The sequence below is a fragment of the Trachypithecus francoisi genome, unplaced genomic scaffold (assembly GCF_009764315.1).
Source record: "Trachypithecus francoisi isolate TF-2019V2 unplaced genomic scaffold, Tfra_2.0 Lachesis_group20, whole genome shotgun sequence".
NCBI lineage: Eukaryota > Metazoa > Chordata > Mammalia > Primates > Cercopithecidae > Trachypithecus > Trachypithecus francoisi.
In genome coordinates, this window is record NW_022681466.1 from 70,531,629 (window position 1) to 70,549,574 (window position 17,946).

General features: G+C 46.3%; 2 protein-coding genes across 8 annotated transcripts in view; one reads left to right on the plus strand and one right to left on the minus strand.

Moving 5' to 3' along the window:
* Positions 1 to 4,346, minus strand: part of RPA1 (replication protein A1) — a 64,483-nt gene extending 60,137 nt beyond the window's left edge. The window contains exon 1 of the mRNA XM_033185140.1: positions 4,190 to 4,346. Within this exon, the coding sequence (XP_033041031.1) occupies positions 4,190 to 4,222 (33 nt within the window). The 5' untranslated portion in view covers positions 4,223 to 4,346. The remainder of the gene's footprint in view (positions 1 to 4,189) is intronic.
* Positions 4,347 to 4,444: 98 nt separating this feature from the next.
* Positions 4,445 to 17,946, plus strand: part of SMYD4 (SET and MYND domain containing 4) — a 47,022-nt gene continuing 33,520 nt past the window's right edge. For 2 of the 7 annotated variants that reach the window (XM_033185142.1, XM_033185143.1), the window contains exons 1-2: positions 6,231 to 6,249; positions 6,334 to 6,479. In XM_033185142.1, coding sequence (XP_033041033.1) covers positions 6,346 to 6,479 — 134 coding nt within the window. In that variant the 5' untranslated portion in view covers positions 6,231 to 6,249; positions 6,334 to 6,345. Of the gene's footprint in view, positions 4,952 to 5,272; positions 5,348 to 6,227; positions 6,250 to 6,333; positions 6,480 to 17,946 lie in introns of those variants that run through there. The other 5 variants (XM_033185146.1, XM_033185145.1, XM_033185144.1 and 2 more) reach the window with 5 other exon arrangements.

A 17,946-nucleotide genomic window follows, 5' to 3' on the forward strand; every position in this document is an offset into this window, starting at 1 on the left:
AAATGCTATGTATTCTGTTTACCACAAGCGTTCCATGCATCATCTCTTATTTTATCGTGTGGCTCTTGCCCAAATGCATCCACTATTTGTGTGGTATGTTCGTACCCTTTGTGGCCTGCATCTTTTGAACGAAAATGGTACTTGCTTTAGCTGATAATAAGTCAACAAAGGTTCTCCAACTCACTCCATCACCACAAACACATGTGAAACTTTCATTTTTCATTGATGAACAAAATCCTTCACCTACACTGGAAATAGGTTTATAAAATTTTGAATACAAAAACTAATGTGGCCGGGTGCAGTGGCTCACACCTGTAATCCCAGCACTTTGGTAAACTGAGGTGGGAGGATCGCTTAAGCCCAGGAGTTTCAGACTAGCATGGGCAACAGAGTGAGACCCCATCTCTAAAAAATAATAAAAAATAAAAAAAGAACTTATCAAATTATTTAAATATCTCCATGATCATTCTTTATTTTTGTTGAGACTCTATCGCCCAGTCTGGAATGCAGCGGTGCAATCTCAGCTCACCGCCTCGTGGGTTCAAGTGATTATTTTGCCTCAGGCTCCCAAGTAACAGGGATTACAGGCACACACCACCACACCCAGCTAATTTTTGTATTTTTAGTAGATGAGGGTTTCTCCACGTTGGCCAGGCTGGTCTCGAACTCCTAACCTCCAGTGATCCACCTGCCTCGGCCTCCTAAAGTGCTGGGATTACAGGCATAAGTCACTGCGCCTGGCCCATGATCAGTCTTTTTAAAAGTGAAGAACCATTCTTTTTTTTTCTTTCTTTTGAGATGGGAGTTTTGCTCTTGTTACTGGAGTGCAATGGCGCCATCTCGGCTCACCGCAACCTCTACCTCCTGGATTCAAGAGATTCTCCTGCCTCAGCCTCCCAAGTAGCTGGGATTACAGTCATGCGCCACCACACCTGCCTAATTTTGTATTTTTAATAGAGACAGAGTTTCTCCATGTTGGTCAGGCTGGTCTCAAACTCCCGATCTCAGGTGATCTGCCCGCCTCGGCCTCCCAAAATGCTGGGATTACAGGCGTGAGCCACTGCGCCCGGCCTAGAAACATTCTTAATTTGTCTTAAAGACACAAGGCAGTAGCTATAAAATAAATGAAGGCTACAATTTAAAATCACTTCCCAGGTTTCAGCATTCACACATTCCTAATTTAAATATTCACTTGAGTCCAACAACAGTTCCTCCCATTTCTGTTTTTCCCCCAAGCTGCCTTTCTTCCCCATTCACCTGTCCCTTTCTCCCCACTGCCTCATTCATTCATGTAACTAGCAAGCATTTATTCAGCACCTAAAACTTGCCAGCACTTCTCCAGGTATTGGGGATACGACACAGAGTAAAACAACATAGGCATGATTGCAGGCCTCATGGAATTTACAGAAAGTTAACTGATTAGGCCAGGCTCAAGCCTGTGATCCCAGCATACTGGGAGGCCAAGGTGGCCAGATCTCTTGAGGCCAGGAGTTCGAGACCAGCCTGGCCTACACGGTGAAACCCTGTCTCTACTGAAAACACAAAAATTAGCAGAGTGTGGTGGTGGGCACCCGTAATCCCAGCTACTAGGGAGGCTAAGACAGGAGAATCGCTTGAACCTGGGAGACAGAGGTTGCAGTGAGCCAAGAATGTACCACTGCACTCCAGCCTGGGCAACAGAGCAAGATTCTGTCTCAAAACAAACAAACAAACAAATATAATACTAATTTTAAAAATTTAAAAATAAACTGATTACTCAAACAACAAACATAAAACTGTATCTGTAATTATTAATAGGTAACAAAAATACTGAGCATTTTCTATGTATCAGTGTGCTAAGCAGTTTAAATTTAATAACTCACTCCATCCTCCTACTAATCTTATGCAATAGATATCACTGCCCTCATTTTACAGAGAAGAAACAGAGTTTAGTATCTTGCCTCAAGTCATGCATCTAATAAGTGAATGAGGTTGTGCACAGTGGCTCGCGCCTATAATCTCAGCACTTCAAGAGGCTGAAGCAGGTGGATTGCTTGAAGTCAGGAGTTCAAGACCAGCCTGGCCAACGTGGTAAAACCCCATCTCTACTAAAAATACAAAACTTAGCCGGGCACCATAGCAGGCTCCTGTAATCCCAGCTACCTGGGAGACTGAGGCAGGAGAACTGCCTGAACCCAGGAGGCGGAGGTTGCAGTGAGCCAAGATCGTGCCACTGCATTCTAGCCTGGGCAACAGAGCGAGACTCCATCTCAAAAAGAAAAAAACAAATAAATCAATAAGTGAATGAACAGGAATTGAGATCTCAAAGGGATTTAGCCTAGTAACGGAAGTCACAAACGAGCTGAGATATGAAGATGGTGTTTGCCAGCGTGGGGAAGAGTGAAGAACCACCCAGGCAGTGGGCAGAGGGAAAAGAATGTTCAGGGCCGGGCGTGGTGGCTCATGCCTGTAATCCCAGCACTTTGGGAGGCTGAGGCGGGAGGATCACAAGGTCAGGAGATCGAGACCATCCTGGCTAAGACGGTGAAACCCCGTCCCTATCAAAAAATACAAAAAATTAGCCAGGTGTGGTGGCAGGCGCCTGTAGTCCCAGCTACTCAGGGTGAGGCGTGAACCCGGGAGGTGGAGCTTGCAGTGAGCTGAGATCCTGCCACTGCACTCCAGCCTGGGCGCCTGGGCAACAGTGCAAGACTCCGTCTCAAAAAAAAAATGTTCAAATGCCCCATGGAAGAAGGTAGGAGTATGGAAAATACCAGAAATCTAAATTTTTAAAAAAATCTGGGGGTGACTGGAGAGTAGGCTGAGAGTATGCTGTGGATGGGAATGGTGGCAGGAACGTATGCTGAGTGGAAGTGAACAGCCCAGGAAAAAAAAAAAGAATGATAGTGCCAGTATGGATGGAAAGAAGCCGGTGGGCTTGATAGATCTACGCAGAGGTACAATACACTTCGCTTGGTGAGGGACTGGATGCCCAGGAGATGGACAATGTAGGGGGAATGATTTCTCAACCTCTGGTTAGCACTGAACTGATAATGGTACGTGAAGATAGGGATCAAGGGGCCCAGACTTAGAAAGATAACGAATTTGCTTTGGGATATGTATATCGAACTTAAAAGCCTCTGAAGCATGGAATAAGCAAGCAGATAGATTATAGAAGTTTGTCTTTTAGAGTAAAGGTGGCTCAGTACAAAGAAATTTGTGAAAAACTGACATATATTAATAAATGGCAATGAAATTGCCTTGGGGCCGGTAACGGTGGTTCATGCCTGTAATCCCAGCATTTTGGGAGGCCAAGGCGGGAGACATAATGGAGGTCTGGAGTTCGAAATCAGCCTGGCCAACATGATGAAACCCCGTCTCTAATAAAAACACAAAAAAGTAGCCGAGTGTGATGGCGCACATATGTAGTCCCAGCTACTCGGGAGACAGAGGCAGGAGAATCGCTTGAACCCGGGAGACGGAGGTTGCAGTGAGCCGAGATCGTACCACTGCACTCCAGCCTGGGCGATACAGTGAGTGTCGCCCAGGCTGGAGAAAAAAAAAAAAGAAAAGAAATTGCCTTTGGGAGTCAAGAGGGCCTAGAGGGAGCCTTAAGTCAACAAAAATTTACAAAGAGGGGCCTGCAAATAATACGGGGATAGACCCGCCAAGCTGAGCCACTAAAACCCAAGGAAGAGGGTGTGAGCAGAAGCAGGGCTCAAACGCAAACGCTGCTGAGAACTCAGGTAAGCTGAAAACGGAAAAGGGCTGGATTTAGCAACTTGGAGGCCACTGGTCCCTTCAGCCGGGGTTTTCTACAGCGATCAAGGGGATGACTGGAGTGGGTTAAAGAGTTGATGAGAGGCGAGGAAAGGAAGTGGCTGAAACCAGACAAGAAGTTTGGCTGCGGGGGAGGAAAGGAGAAGAAACAAAGTGGCCGCAGGTGGAAGATCGAGAGACAGGCAAGCGTTTATTTACTTTGTTCTTAAGTAGGAAAAACGTGAGCATGTTTCAAAGACGATCGGAAGAATGCTCTAAGGAGGGGGTGATGACACTAGACGGGCGCTCGGCGGGTCCCCACCGCCCCCCGCCTTCTCCTCCCCTCGCGTTCATCCCCCGTCGCCCCGGGCTCCCCTCCCCCTCTCCACTCCGCGAGGCTCGGGGCCGCAGCCATCCCGGACGGCCGGACCGGCCCCCGGCACCTCCTCACCGCAATGGCCCCCTCGCTCAGTTGGCCGACCATGGCTCCGCCGCCCCGACTCCCGCGCGAACCCCTCGACAGCTGGAGCTTCCCCACCGGGGTCCCGCGTTTTTGCTGCGCAGTTATTGGCCCGAGGAGTTGCGTGCGCCGCTCCCGCCCCCGACGTGCGCGCGGTCCAGGGGCGGGCCCGGGCTCTGCGCAGCCGCCACATTGGCCGAGGCGCGGCGCACGTGACCCGCTCGCGGGCCCAAGGGAGGCCTGGCGCGGGACGTGGGGCACGGGGCGGGGCGGGGCGGGGCGCCGAGGGGCGCGCCGGGAGCTGCTCGGGCGCGGGGAGGGAGTGCACGGGCGCAGGGAGGGAGTCCGCGGCCCAGTTCCGGGCGCCTCTGAGCGGGGTCACGAGGCTTTCTCGCCTCGGTTTCCGGCGAGTGCACGGGTTGGTAGCTCAGAGGAGGTTAAAGCTGTTCCCTGAGACCTCAGCTGCTAAATCGAGTCGCAGCAGTGACCCGATTCCTCCAGCAACGCGGGGCTGAGTTCTCAACCGGGGCCAAACCCTGAGCTTGGCACCCTTGAGGGGGGCGTCTCCGAAGGGGAATCAGACCTGGTCCCTGTCCTTGGAGAAGAGGACAGTGTGTGGGGGCACTTTATGCCGTGAGTAGCCCCAGCGCCAGGTAGACGTGGTACAGGCCCCAAGAGTGTTGGAAATCAGGGTAAGCCTTCGGAGGTGCCATTTGAACCGAGTTGAAGAACGAACCTGTGGGAATTTTCCAGGTGGACTCCAAAAGCCAGGGTAGGGTTGGTCCGGAAAGCACGAATAGCCTATGCCAAAACATTGGAGAGATGATATAGCCTGGCAAGCCGGGGATCGTAATGCGTAGTTCAGTATGCAAGGCTGCAGAGGAGCAAGTGAGGCCTGAGAATTAGAAAGTCAGCCAAGAGTCAGGTAAGGACCTTTTGTCCTGGGCTTCCCGATATGCTTGGAGTAGCGTTGGTGAATTTAAGGCAGAGCACTGACTTCTGTCTCAGTGTTGGAGGCTGGATTGAAAGTGGGGAGTGGTGCCAATGGCATGGACACTAATTATGACACTCTAGGAAGAATGCCAGACGAGATGGTGAGGACTTAAACCGAAGGAATGACCTGGGGGTTGAAAGAAAACGCTGAACTATGTAAGAGAGAGAAATACCTGTTAATTGAATAGTTGTTGGGGTGGGGAGAAAGAAAAATCTGGGGAAGTGTCTCAGGTTTCAGACTTGAGAAACTAGGGGGATCAGGCCGGGCGCAGTGGCTCACACTTGTAATCTCAGCGCTTTGGGAGGCCCAGGCTGGCGAATCACCTGAGGTCAGGAGTTCGAGACCAGCCTGGTCAACATGGTGAAACCCCGTCTCTACTAAAACTACAAGAATTAGCCAAGAGTAGTGGCGCACATCTGTAGTCCCAGCTACTCGGAGGCTGAGGCAGGAGAATTGCTTGAACCTGGGAGGCACCCTGTGAGCCCAGATCGTGCCACTGCACTCCAGCCTGGGGTACAGAGCAAGACTCTGTCTCACACACAAAAAAAAGACTAAGAGGATACGGATGATAGCTATCTAGTCTGCTTCCTCTTAGTAAAACCATCACCTGCGTGGTGCCTGTGACAAAGTAGTCTTTCAGTAAATATTTCTGAATGGAAGGATGTCGAGTGAATTGCTGTGAGAGAATATAGATCTTTCCTTAGCATATAAACTAGAGGAAAAGACCACAAGAATTGATTTTATTGCTTTAGGCTTCCTTGAATGAAATCTTGATTTTCTTTTTTTTTTTTTTTTTGACACAGAGTCTTTCTCTGTTGCCCAGGCTGGAGTACAATGGCGTGATCTCAGCTCACTGCAACCTCAGCCTCCCCAGTTCAAGCGATTCTTTTGCCTCAGCCTCCCGAGTAGCTGAGACTACAGGCGTGTGCCACCACACCCAGCTAATTTTTTTGTATTTTTTAGTAGAGATGGGGTTTCACTGTGTTATCCAGGATGGTCTCAATCTCCTGACCTCATGATCCACCCACCTCGGCCTCCCAAAGTGCTGGGATTACAGGTGTGAGCCACTGCACAGGGTCAAACTCTTGATTTTCTAAAATTGTGCATTTGTAAGATTCCTATTTTCTTACTCATTTTATAGATCGAAAGCAGCATGGATTTGCCTGTGGATGAGTGGAAATCATACCTGCTTCAAAAGTGGGCTTCACTCCCAAAGTCCATTCAGGTCACAATTTCTACAGCAGAGACCTTGAGCGATATCTTTCTTCATTCCTCTGCACTTCTTCAGTAAGTAAATGGAAGCTTTAACGAGGGAATTGTGATCTGAAAAATGTTCTGTTTTGTCATTTGCTCTGAAGTAATCTCTGTCTCTCTCTCTTTCTTAAATAGAGATTGAGTCTTGTAATGTTGCCCCGGCTGGTCTCAAATTTCTGGGCTCAAGCAATCCTCCCACCTAAAAAATTAAAAAAAAAAAAAAAACAGAGATATTACTGGGCCAGGCATGATGGCTCACACCTGTACTCCCAAGGTGCTGGGAGTACAGGTGTGAGCCATCATGCCTGGCCCAACCTTGGGAGTACAGGTGTGAGCCATCATGCCTGGCCCAGTAATAGCTCTCTGGGAGTACAGGTGTGAGCCATCATGCCTGGCCCAGTAATAGCTCTCTGGGAGTACAGGTGTGAGCCATCATGCCTGGCCCAGTAATATCTCTCTTTTTTTTTTTTAATTTTTTATTATACTTTAACTTCTAGAGTACATGTGCACAATGTACAGGTTTGTTACGTATGTATCCATGTGCCATGTTGGTGTGCTGCACCCATTAACTCATCATTTACATTAGGTGTATCTCCTAATGCCAACCCTCCTCCCCTCCCCCCTGTAATAGCTCTTTTTGATGGAAAATGCCTGAAGTGCTTTTCATGGTTCCTTTCTATCCCAGCATGTCCTGTGAACTAATTCACTTCTGTCATCCCACAGGATTAGCCAATCTTTCCTCAGGAAAGCTCTCCTTGAGCCTCAGCTGGGCCATCTTTACCTGTGCATTTACAACGCTGTGTGATTTTCCTTTATGTATGTGTGTGCTCTTTTGACTAATGCCTGCATTCGCCACTAGATTGTGAACTTCATGAGGGAAGGGACCATGTTTATATTTGTTTGTGTTTCTTTTTTTTTTTTTTCAAGACAGGGTCTCGCTCTGTCACGCAGGCTGGAGTGCAGTGGCGCGATCTCAGCTCACTGCAACCTCCACCTCCTGGATTCAAGTGATTCTCATGCCTCAGCATCCCGAATAGGGATTACAGGCACATGCCACCACGTCCGGCTCATATTTTTGTATTTTTAGTAGAGATGCGGTTTCAGCATGTTGGCCAGGCTGGTCTCGAACTCCTGTCCTCAAATGATCCGCCCACCTCAGCTTCCCAAAGTGCTGGGATGACAGGCATGAGCCAGTGTGCCCGGCCTGTTTGTCTTTCTATAGACAAAAATAGTGCAGTGTCAAAAAATAAGTGCTCAGTAAACATTAATTGAATGATAGTTTGATAATGTATATAAAGTTCTTAGTTTAGTGACTGGCTCTTATTAGTGCTTAATATGACATATAAAGCAGAACCTTATGTATTTGCAGATCCACAAACACACACCTTTCTTTTTTTTTTTTTTTTTTTTTTGAGACAGAGTCTCCCTCTGTCACCCAGGCTGGAGTGCAGTGGCGGGATCTCAGCTCACTGCAAGCTCCGCCTCCCGGGTTTTACGCCATTCTCCTGCCTCAGCCTCCCGAGTAGCTGGGATTGCAGGCACATGCCACCACACCCGGCTAATTTTGTATTTTTAATAGAGACAGGGTTTCGCCATGTTGGGGAGGCTGGTCTCCAACTCCTGGCCCCAGAGGATCGGCCCGCCTTGGCCTCCAAAAGTGCTGGGATTACAGGCGTGAGCCACTGCACCCAGCTCCCCAGTACATTTTTATTTCTAGCCTATTTGTGTCCCTTGCCCATTTTCTAGTGGGTTGTCTTTCTTTCTCTTGTTCATTTGTAGGAGATCTTCATAAATCTAGCTGTGTAATTCTTTGCTATGTAAGTTATTATTTGCTATATACATTATTCCCAATCTGTTTATCTTTTTTACCTTATTTACAATGTAAATTTTGTACATTTACATTATATAAATTGTGTATATAGGTTTTAAATTTTTAAATTTTATTTAAATTTATTTTAGAGACAAAGTCCTAGTATGTTGTTCAGGCGGACCTTGAGCTCCTGGGCTCAAGCGATCCTCCTGCCTTGCTTGGGATGGTGGAGTAAACCATCCTAAGCAAGGCATATAACCCAGAAGCTATAAAAGAAGATGAAGTTGGCTGTGGTGGCTCATGCCTGGAAACCTAGCACTTTGGGAGTCAGAGGTGGGAGGACTGCTTGAGCCCAGGAGCCTGGGCAACATAGTGAGATTCCATGTCTATAAAAATTTAAAAATTAGCCAAGCATGGTGGCATGTGCCTGTCATCCCAGCTACTCAGGAGGCTGAGGTGGGAGGATCACTTGAACCTGGGAGGTCAAGGCTGCAGTGAGCCATGATCGTGCCACTGCACTCCAGCCTGGGTGACAGAGCAAGGCTATTTCTTAAAAAAAAAAAAAAAAAAAAAAAGGAAAATGACAGATATGGCTGTATAAAAATCAAGCCAGACAAGGTGACATATGCCTGTAATTCCAACTACTTGGGAGTTTATAAAGATATTCTTTGTTGGCCAGGCATGGTGGCTCACGCCTGTAATCCCAGCACTTTAGGAGGCTGAGGCCGGTGGATCACAAGGTCAGGAGATCGAGACCATCCTGGCTAACACAGTGAAACCCTGTCTCTACTAAAAATACAAATAATTAGTTGGGCGTGGTGGTGGGCACCTGTAGTCCCAGCTTCTGGGGAGGCTGAGGCAGGAGCATGGTGTGAACCCAGAAGGCAGAGCTTGCAGTGAGCAGAGATTGTGCCACTGCACTCTAGCCTGGGCGACAGAGCGAGACTCTGTCTCAAAAAAAAAAAAAAAGAAAAGAAAATAGTGCCACTGCACTCCAGCCTGGGTGACAGAGCGAGACTCCGTCTCAAAAAAAAAAAAAAAAAAAATCTTGGATATTTTGTGTGCATTTCCCCCATGTGAACTTTAGAATTGGCTTATTAAGTTCCTTTTTTTTTTTTTTTTGAGATGGAGTCTTGCTCTGTCGCCCAGGCTGGAGTGGCGTGATCTCAGCTCACTGCAAGCTCCACCTCCGGGGTTCACGCCTTTCTCCTGCCTCAGCCTCCCGAGTGGCTGGGACTACAGGCACCTGCCACCATGCCCGGCTAGTTTTTTGTATTTTTAGTAGAGACGAGATTTCACCATGTTAGCCAGGATGGGATTATAGGCGTGAGCCACCGCACCCAGCCAAATTCTCAAATTCTATAAAAAATGTTGTGGGTTTTTGATTGAGAATGTATTGGATTTGTAGATTCATTTAAGGAAACCTGACATCTTGACAATATCAAATTTCCTAATCCAAGGGTATGTCTTCCTATTTATTTAAGGCTTCTTTTACATTGTTTTTTTTTTTTTTTTTTTGAGATGGAGTCTTGCTCTGTCGCCCGGGCTGGAGTGCAGTGGCCGGATCTCAGCTCACTGCAAGCTCCGCCTCCCAGGTTCACGTCATTCTCCTGCCTCAGCCTCCCGAGTAGCTGGGACTACAGGCGCCCGCCACCTCGCCCGGCTAGCTTTTTGTATTTTTTTAGTAGAGATGGGATTTCACCGTGTTAGCCAGGATGGTCTCAAACTCCTGACCTCGTGATCCGCCCGTCTCGGCCTCCCAAAGTGCTGGGATTACAGGCTTGAGCCACCGCGCCCGGCCTACATTGTTAAGTAAAGTTTTGTAGTTTTCTTTATATAGGTCTTACACATTTCATGTTCAACTTACTCTCGTTGTAAGGTTTTTGTTGTTGTTGTGAATGAGACTTTTCCCCCCAATTACATTTTCTACTTGGTGATTGGTGGTGTAAATAAAAATTAAAAATCATCTGATTTAAAATCATCTGGCTGGGTGCGGTGGCTCACACCTGTAATCCCAGCACGTTGGGAGCCCAAGGCAGGCGGATCACCTGAGGTCAGGAGTTCAAGACCAGCCTGGGCAACGTGGTGAAACCCTGTCTCTTCTAAAAATACAAAAAATTAGCTGGGCATGGTGGCAGGTGTCTGTAATCCCAGCTGATACCATAGTGGGTTACGGTAGCCTCAATGAATTTGGAGAGCTTCCCACCTTTTTCTGTGCTCTGAAATTGTTTATATAATGTAGGAATTATGTGGTTCTTAAAGGCTAGTAGAAAAATCCTGTAAAACTATGTAGACTGGAAGCCTTCGTGAAAATATTTTCCTTCCTTAGTTTAATTTTTTTTTATCAGAATAATATGTATACATACTTCAAGAAATCAAATAGGCTGGGCGCGGTGGCTCACGCCTGTAATCCCAGCACTTTGGGAGGCCAAGGTGGGCGGATCACGCCTACCACGCCCACGTCAGGAGATCCAGACCATCATGGCTAAGACGGTGAAACCTCGTCTCTAGTAAAAATACAAAACATTAGCCAGGTGAGGTGGCGGGTGTTGTAGTCCCAGCTGCTCGGGAGGCTGAGGCAGGAGAATGGCGTGAACCCGGGAGGCGGAGCTTGCAGTGAGCCGAGATCACGCCACTATACTCCAGCCTGGGTGACAGAGCGAGACTCCATCTCAAAAAAAAAAAAAAAAAAAAAAGAAGGAAATCAAATAGTGCTTCAAAACTTACTGCGAAAAACAGCAACTCCCTGTCCACTCTTCCCCATTCCTGATTTTTATTCCCCAGAGATAGCTACTTTAAATTATTTTAACTGTTTATTCTGGCATTTAAAATTTTCATTTATTTATTTATTTTAAGTCAGAGTCTCACTCTGTCACCCAGGCTGGAGTGCAGTGGCGCCATCTCAGTTCACTGCAACATCTGCCTCCCAGGTTCAAGTGATTCTCTTGCCTCAGCCTCCCGAGTAGCTGGGATTACAAGCACACACTACTATGCCCAGCTGATTTCTGTATTTTTAGTAGAGATGGGGTTTCACCATGTTGGCCAGGCTGGTCTCAAACTCCCAACCTCAGGTGATCTGCCCACCTTGGTCTCCCAAAGTGCAGGGATTACAGGGATGCCACTGTGCTCAGCCTTCTGACACTTAATTTATTCTTTCTAAACAGTGCAAACGCTGCTCTTTCTTGAGTTTGTATAATTTTAGATGTAATTTTGCTCTCGTATCCCCAACTCACAGGCATATACTTTGTTTTTTGTTTTTGTTTTTTTGAGATGGAGTTTTGCTCTTGTTGCCCAGCCTGGAGTGCAATAGCACCATCTTGGCTCACAGCAACCTCTGCCTCTCTAGTTGAAGCGATTCTCCTGCCTCCACCTCCCAAGTAGCTGGGATTACAGGCACGTGCCACCACGCCCGGCTAATTCTGTATTTTTAGTAGACGGGATTTTTCCATGTTGGTCAGGCTGGTCTCAAAACTCCTGACCTCAGATGATCCACCCGCCTCAGCCTCCTAAAGTGCTGGAATGACAGGCGTGAGCCACCACGCCAGGCCTATACTTTGTTTTTCCTTCATTCCCTCGTGATAATTTATAATATAACCAATAGAATATTAAATTTATTGAACCAACATTCAGTGCATACATTCTTAGGTCTGTGTAAATATTGCTCCCATGAACCGCGAAGGATGCTTTGAATTACATTTCCTTTGTTGTACTGCTCTCGTTTCCTCTGGGGTTAATAAATCACCTCCATTTTTGTTTGCTCTGGATGTCTCTCCCTAATTCATACTGAGCCCTCTTTCCTGAAAAACAAGTTCGCTCAAATAGCTGTTTGTAAGTCTGTTCAATCACAATCTAAAGTAACCAAAAAAGATTTAAACTTCTGATCTCCACATGCATGCCTGTTAGGTAAAAATAGGAATTGGCCCTTTAAAGTCTACAGCCAAGCAGACACTTTTCTTTCTTGCCAATGGACATTCTTTGAGAAATGTTTTCCCACAAGAGATGCCTTTCATCTATTGAAAATCTTTTGAGACCGAAGATCCCCTGCTGTCCACCCCTACCTCTCCACTCCTGCAATTAATAATCTCCTAGAATGTCGTAGGAAATTCTTCATAGCTTCACTATCCACACTCACAGCCTTCTTGTTTGTTTTTTATCTTGTACTGATTCAATTGGAATAACTTGTGTCGGAAAACAAGGAAGTGCTCGAAGACGAATAGAGTTCTATAAAAAAGAGCCTAGGCCAGGTATGGTGACACCACTCACACCTGTAATCCCAACACTTTGGGAGGGTTAGGCAAGAGGATTGCTGGAGCCCAGGAGTTTGAGACCAGCCTGTGCAACATAATGAGACTGTGTCTCCACAAAAAAATTAAAAGTTAGCTGGGCGTGGTGTCACATGCCTGTAGTCATAGCTACTTGGAAGGCTGAGGTGGGAAAATTGCCTGAGCCCAGGATACCGCGGCTGTGGCGAGCTATGATGGTACCACTGTCCTCCAGCCCGGACAACAGAGCAAGACCCTGGATCAAAAACAAAAATAACATAGGAACCAGTCTGAAGAGGTTCTCACTGGCCAATATTGGCATGATTTGACCATGAGAAAGTGTAATGGTGGTAATAGTTTATGATAGTAAATTGTGGAAGTCCATGGTGGTACTGTAAATATCTGAGTTTACTTTCTTATTTGAGTTTTGGGCAGGCAATTTGACTTTTGGGTGGCTCATGCCTATAATCCCAGCACTTTGGGAAGCCAAGATGGGCAGATCACCTGAGCTCAGGAGTTTTAGACCAGCCTGGCCAACATGGCGAAACCCCATCTCTACTAAAAATGCAAAAATTAGCTGGGCGTGGTATTAGGTGCCTGTAATCCCAGGTACTTGGGAGGCTGAGGCAGAAGAATTCCTCGAACCCCAGAGGCGAAGATTGCAGTGAGCCAGGATCATGCCACTGCACTCCAGCCTGGGAAACAGAGTGAGACTCTGTCTCAAAACAAACAAAAATAAGTAAATACATGTTATGTCTGTGTGAATATTGCTCACACGAAACAAGTAAAAGAAGAAAAAGGAGAAAGTTTGTCTTTACAAAAGAATGCCAGCTAATAAATTTAGAAATAATGGTAGAATTAGAAAACTCGCCATTTTGTAACCCCCATGTGATGAATGATTCTGGCAATTATCAGTGGATGCTCAAACCTTTAGACGTAACATCATTAGGAAACAGGCTCTTCACATGATCTCCAAGTGTGGCCCTATAGATTATTTAAGTACAAGGGAAAGGTGTCTTTATATTGCAAAGATTCAGCAATTACCACCTTAACTGAGTGACCAAACTTAGCTTCCACAATGCTGGGGAGACATCAGATGTCTCCTGATTTGAGGCAACAAGAAGTATATAGGTTTAACTATGTAGCCATTTTGTTTGTTTGTTTGTTTGTTCTGCAACGTAGTCTCGCTCTGTCTCTCAGGCTGGAGGGCAGTGGCGCGATCTCTGCTCACTGCAACCTCCGCCTCCCAGATTCAAGCAATTCTCCTGCCTCAGCCTCCTGGATAGCTGGGATTACAGGCATGCACCACTGTGCCTGGCTAATTTTTATATTTTTAGTAGAGACGGGGTTTCACCATGTTGCCCAGGGTGGTCTTGAACCCCTGACCCCAGGTGATTCGCCTGCCTTAGCCTCCCAAAGTGCTGGGTTTACAGGTGTAAGCCACCACACCCGGCCATATTCTTAATAAAAATTGTTTAATGTGAATCTAACCATGAGGAAACAATGAGGCAAAACTAGAATGTGAAACATTTTTCTGGTGTTGAATCTTTAAAAACAAAATTATCATTAAAAAAACCCCAAAAAATTGTAGTTGGCCAAGTCCAGTGGCTCACACCTATAATCCCAGCACTTTGGGAGGCTGAAGCAGGTGGATCCCTTGAGCCCAGGAGTTGGAGGCCAGCCTGGGCAACACAGCTAGACACCATCTTTATTTTATATAAAAAGTAATTTAGCTGGGTGTGGCAGTACGTGCCTATAGTCCTAGCTACTCAGGAGGCTAAGGCAGGAGGTAGAGGTTGCAGTGAGCAGAGGTCGTACCACTGCACTCCAGCCTGAGCAATGGAAGTGAGACCCTGTATCAAAAAGAAAAAAAAAATTAAAAATAAACTTAAAAATTATAGCACTATCTAAAAAGAGACTAAAGAGAAATAACTAAATTCAGTACATGAGAACATTGATCTTGGATTGGTTAGGGTGAGAAAAATATACAGCAGACATTTTAGGAATAACTGGTAACATTTAAATTTAAATATTTGAATTACTGTTATTTTTTAGTGATAATGATATTATGGTAATATGGGAGAATGTCCTTATTTTTAAAGCAGAGGCCTGCAAATATTCAGAGGTGAACATCCATGATGCCTGTACTTACTTTCAAATGGCTTAGAGAAAAAATGGTGCATATGTGGATATGTCCCAGTTATTAAGCTATTATGTCCAATCTCAGTAATCTGCACTTTACTTTGGGGCCAGAGCTGGGACTTTCTGCTTCGCCAGTTAGCTCCGTGAAAGGCTTTACATCCCCAGGGTTCTAGGAGAGAAGGCAAGGATGGAGGAAGAAAAACTGTGCTGTTTTTTTTTTTGTCTGTATCCTAATGGCAATCTACATGCAAAAGGCTGAAGTTGGGCCTTTATATCCAAAAATTAACTCAAGGCTGGGCACGGTGGCTCACGCCTGTAATCCCAGCACTTTGGGAGGCCGAGGTGGGCGGATCATGAGATCAGGAGATCGAGACCATCCTGGCTAACACAGTGAAACCCCGTCTGTACTAAAAATAGAAAAAATATTAGCCGGGCATGGTGGCGGGCGCCTGTAGTCCCAGCTACTCGGGAGGCTGAGGCAGGAGAATGGCGTGAACCTGGGAGGTGGAGCTTGCAGTGAGCCGAGATTGCATCACTGCACTCCAACCTGGGCGACAGAGCGAGACTCCATCTCAAAAAAAAAAAAAAAAAAATTCGAGTTCATCATCTATTGTTAGGCAAGAAGAATTTTGCTATTGCTGTTTACCACAAACCTTTAGTTTGAACTAGGATTTTTAGGTTTAACCTAATTTAAAACAAAAACAGATGCTGAGCATGGTGGCTCATGCCTGTAATCCCAGCACTTTGGGAGGCCAAGGCAGGAGGATCACAAGGTCAGGAGATCGAGACCATCCTGGCTAACACAGTGAAACCCCGTCTCTAATAAAAATACAAAAATAATTAACCGGGCGTGGTGGCGGACACCTGTAGTCCCAGCTACTTGGGAGGCTGAGGCAGGAGAATGGTGTGAACCCAGGAGGCAGAGCTTGCAGTGAGCCTAGATCGCACCACTGCACTCCAGCCTGGGTGACAGAGCGGGGGCTCCGTCTCTAAATAAATAAATAAATAAGACAAAAAAGAGCAAGCTCTGTGGTGTAGCAGACAGGCATAGGGTTTGCCTTCATATTTTCTGGACTGGAGTAAATGTAGAACAGGCAAGCATACCTCTTAAATTAAATAAAATCATTCCTAGTTTTTCTTTTTTCTGTTATTTGACCCAGACTGGAGTGTGGTGGTGCAATCGCAGCTCACTGCAACCTTCGCCTCCCGGGCTCAAGCGATTCTTGTGCCTCAGCCTGCCGAGAGCTGAGACTGCAAGTGCTTGCCACCACGCCCGCCTAAGTTTTGTATTTTTTATAGATATGGGTTCCACTATATTGCCCAGGCTGGTCTCAAAGTCCTGGACCGGGTGATCTGCCCACCTCAGCCTCCCAAAGTGCTGGGATTACAGGTATAAGCCACCGCGCCCAGCCCTATTTGTGACTTTTGTATGTTGTATTTAAATATTAATAAAATCATATTTGATACTAGCTTTGTTTTTACCTCATACACAGCAAAGATAAATAATGTTTTATAAAATTTTAATGTATTCAAATACAAAAGCATTATACTGAGTCACAATGTGAAAGGAATTTCTTATTGTGGGTCTTTGTAAACAAAAAGTTTAAAAATACTTATAAACATTCTCCAGGGCTTTTGGTTCTTGTTTTTTGTTTTTTTGAGACAGGGCCTCACTCTGTCACCCAGGCTTGGACGCAGTGGGGCCATCATGGCTCACTGCAGCCTCGACCTCCTGCGCTCAGGCAGTCCTCCCTCCTCAGCCTCCCAAGTAGCTGGGACTACGGGCATATGCCACCACACCCAGCTAATTTTTGTATTTTTTGTAGAGACAGGGTCTTCCCATGTTGCCCAGGCTAGCCTCCTCCTGAGCTCAGGCAGTCCTCCCTCTTCGGCCTCCGAAAGTGCTGGAATTACAGACGTGAGCCCCCGCGCCTGGCCATTCTGTAGCTCTCTGATTTCTTCTTCGATTCAAGAGTTGCTTAAGAGAATTTTTAGTTTCCATGTCATTTGAGTTTGTACTTTTGTATTCATATTTTACTTTATGGCATTATAGTCAAAGACAATATGTTATTATATATTTCTTTTTATTGGAAGATAGGTATATTTTTTGTTAGTATGTGTGTATGTATATGTGTTAGCTCAGCTTGATTAATTTTATTATGTAGAACGTTTATATATTTATTTCTTTTTTTTTTTTTTTTGAGACGGAGTCTTGCTCTGTCGCCCGGTCTGGAGTGCAGTGACCGGATCTCAGCTCACTGCAAGCTCCGCCTCCCGGGTTCACGCCATTCTCCTGCCTCAGCCTCCCGAGTAGCTGGGACTACAGGCGCCGCCACTTCGCCCGGCTAGTTTTTCGTATTTTTAGTAGAGACGGGGTTTCACCGTGTTAGCCAGGATGGTCTCGATCTCCTGACCTCGTGATCCGCCCGTCTCGGCCTCCCAAAGTGCTGGGATTACAGGCTTGAGCCACCGCGCCCGGCCATATATTTATTTCTTAAACTTTTTAGTTGGAAATAATTTCAGACTTACTTGCAAAAATAGTACAAAGAGGCCGGGCACAGTGGCTCACACCTGTCATCCTAGCACTTTGGGAGGCCGAAGTGGGCAGATTGCCTGAGCTCAAGAGTTCAAGACCAGCCTGGGCAACATCATGAGATCACATCTCTGCTAAATATACAAAATATTAACCAGGTGTGGTGGTTCACACCTGTAATCCTAGCTACTCCTGAGGCTGAGGCACAAGAATCGCTTGAACCCGAGAGGCAGAGGTTGCAGTGAGCTGAGATCATGCCACTGCTGCACTACAGCCTGGGTGACAAAGTGAGACTCTGTCTCCAAAAAAACCAGTACGAAGACTTGGTGAATTCTTCCAAATTTCGCAAGTGTTAATGTTTTACTACATTTACTTTATGATTCATTCTCATTATCTCTCTTCTTTTCTGTCAGCCACTCCAGTATTTTCAGCAGTTGAAGTGGAGAATACTCCTTGGTTCAAAAGACACCATATATTAATCTCATTCTCCAGACTCAAGATCCTGGCTGGGCACAGTGGCTCATGCCTGTAATCTCAACACTTTGGGAGGCCCAGGCAGGCGGGTCACTTGAGGTCAGGAGTTCAAGACAAACCTGGCCAAAATGACGAAACCCCGCCTGTACTGAAAAAACAAAAATTAGCTGAGCGTGGTGGTACATGCCTTTAATCCGCACTGCTCAGGAGGCTGAGGCAGGAGAATCACTTGAACCCAGGAGACAGAGTTGGCAGTGAGCTGTGATTGCGCCACTGCAC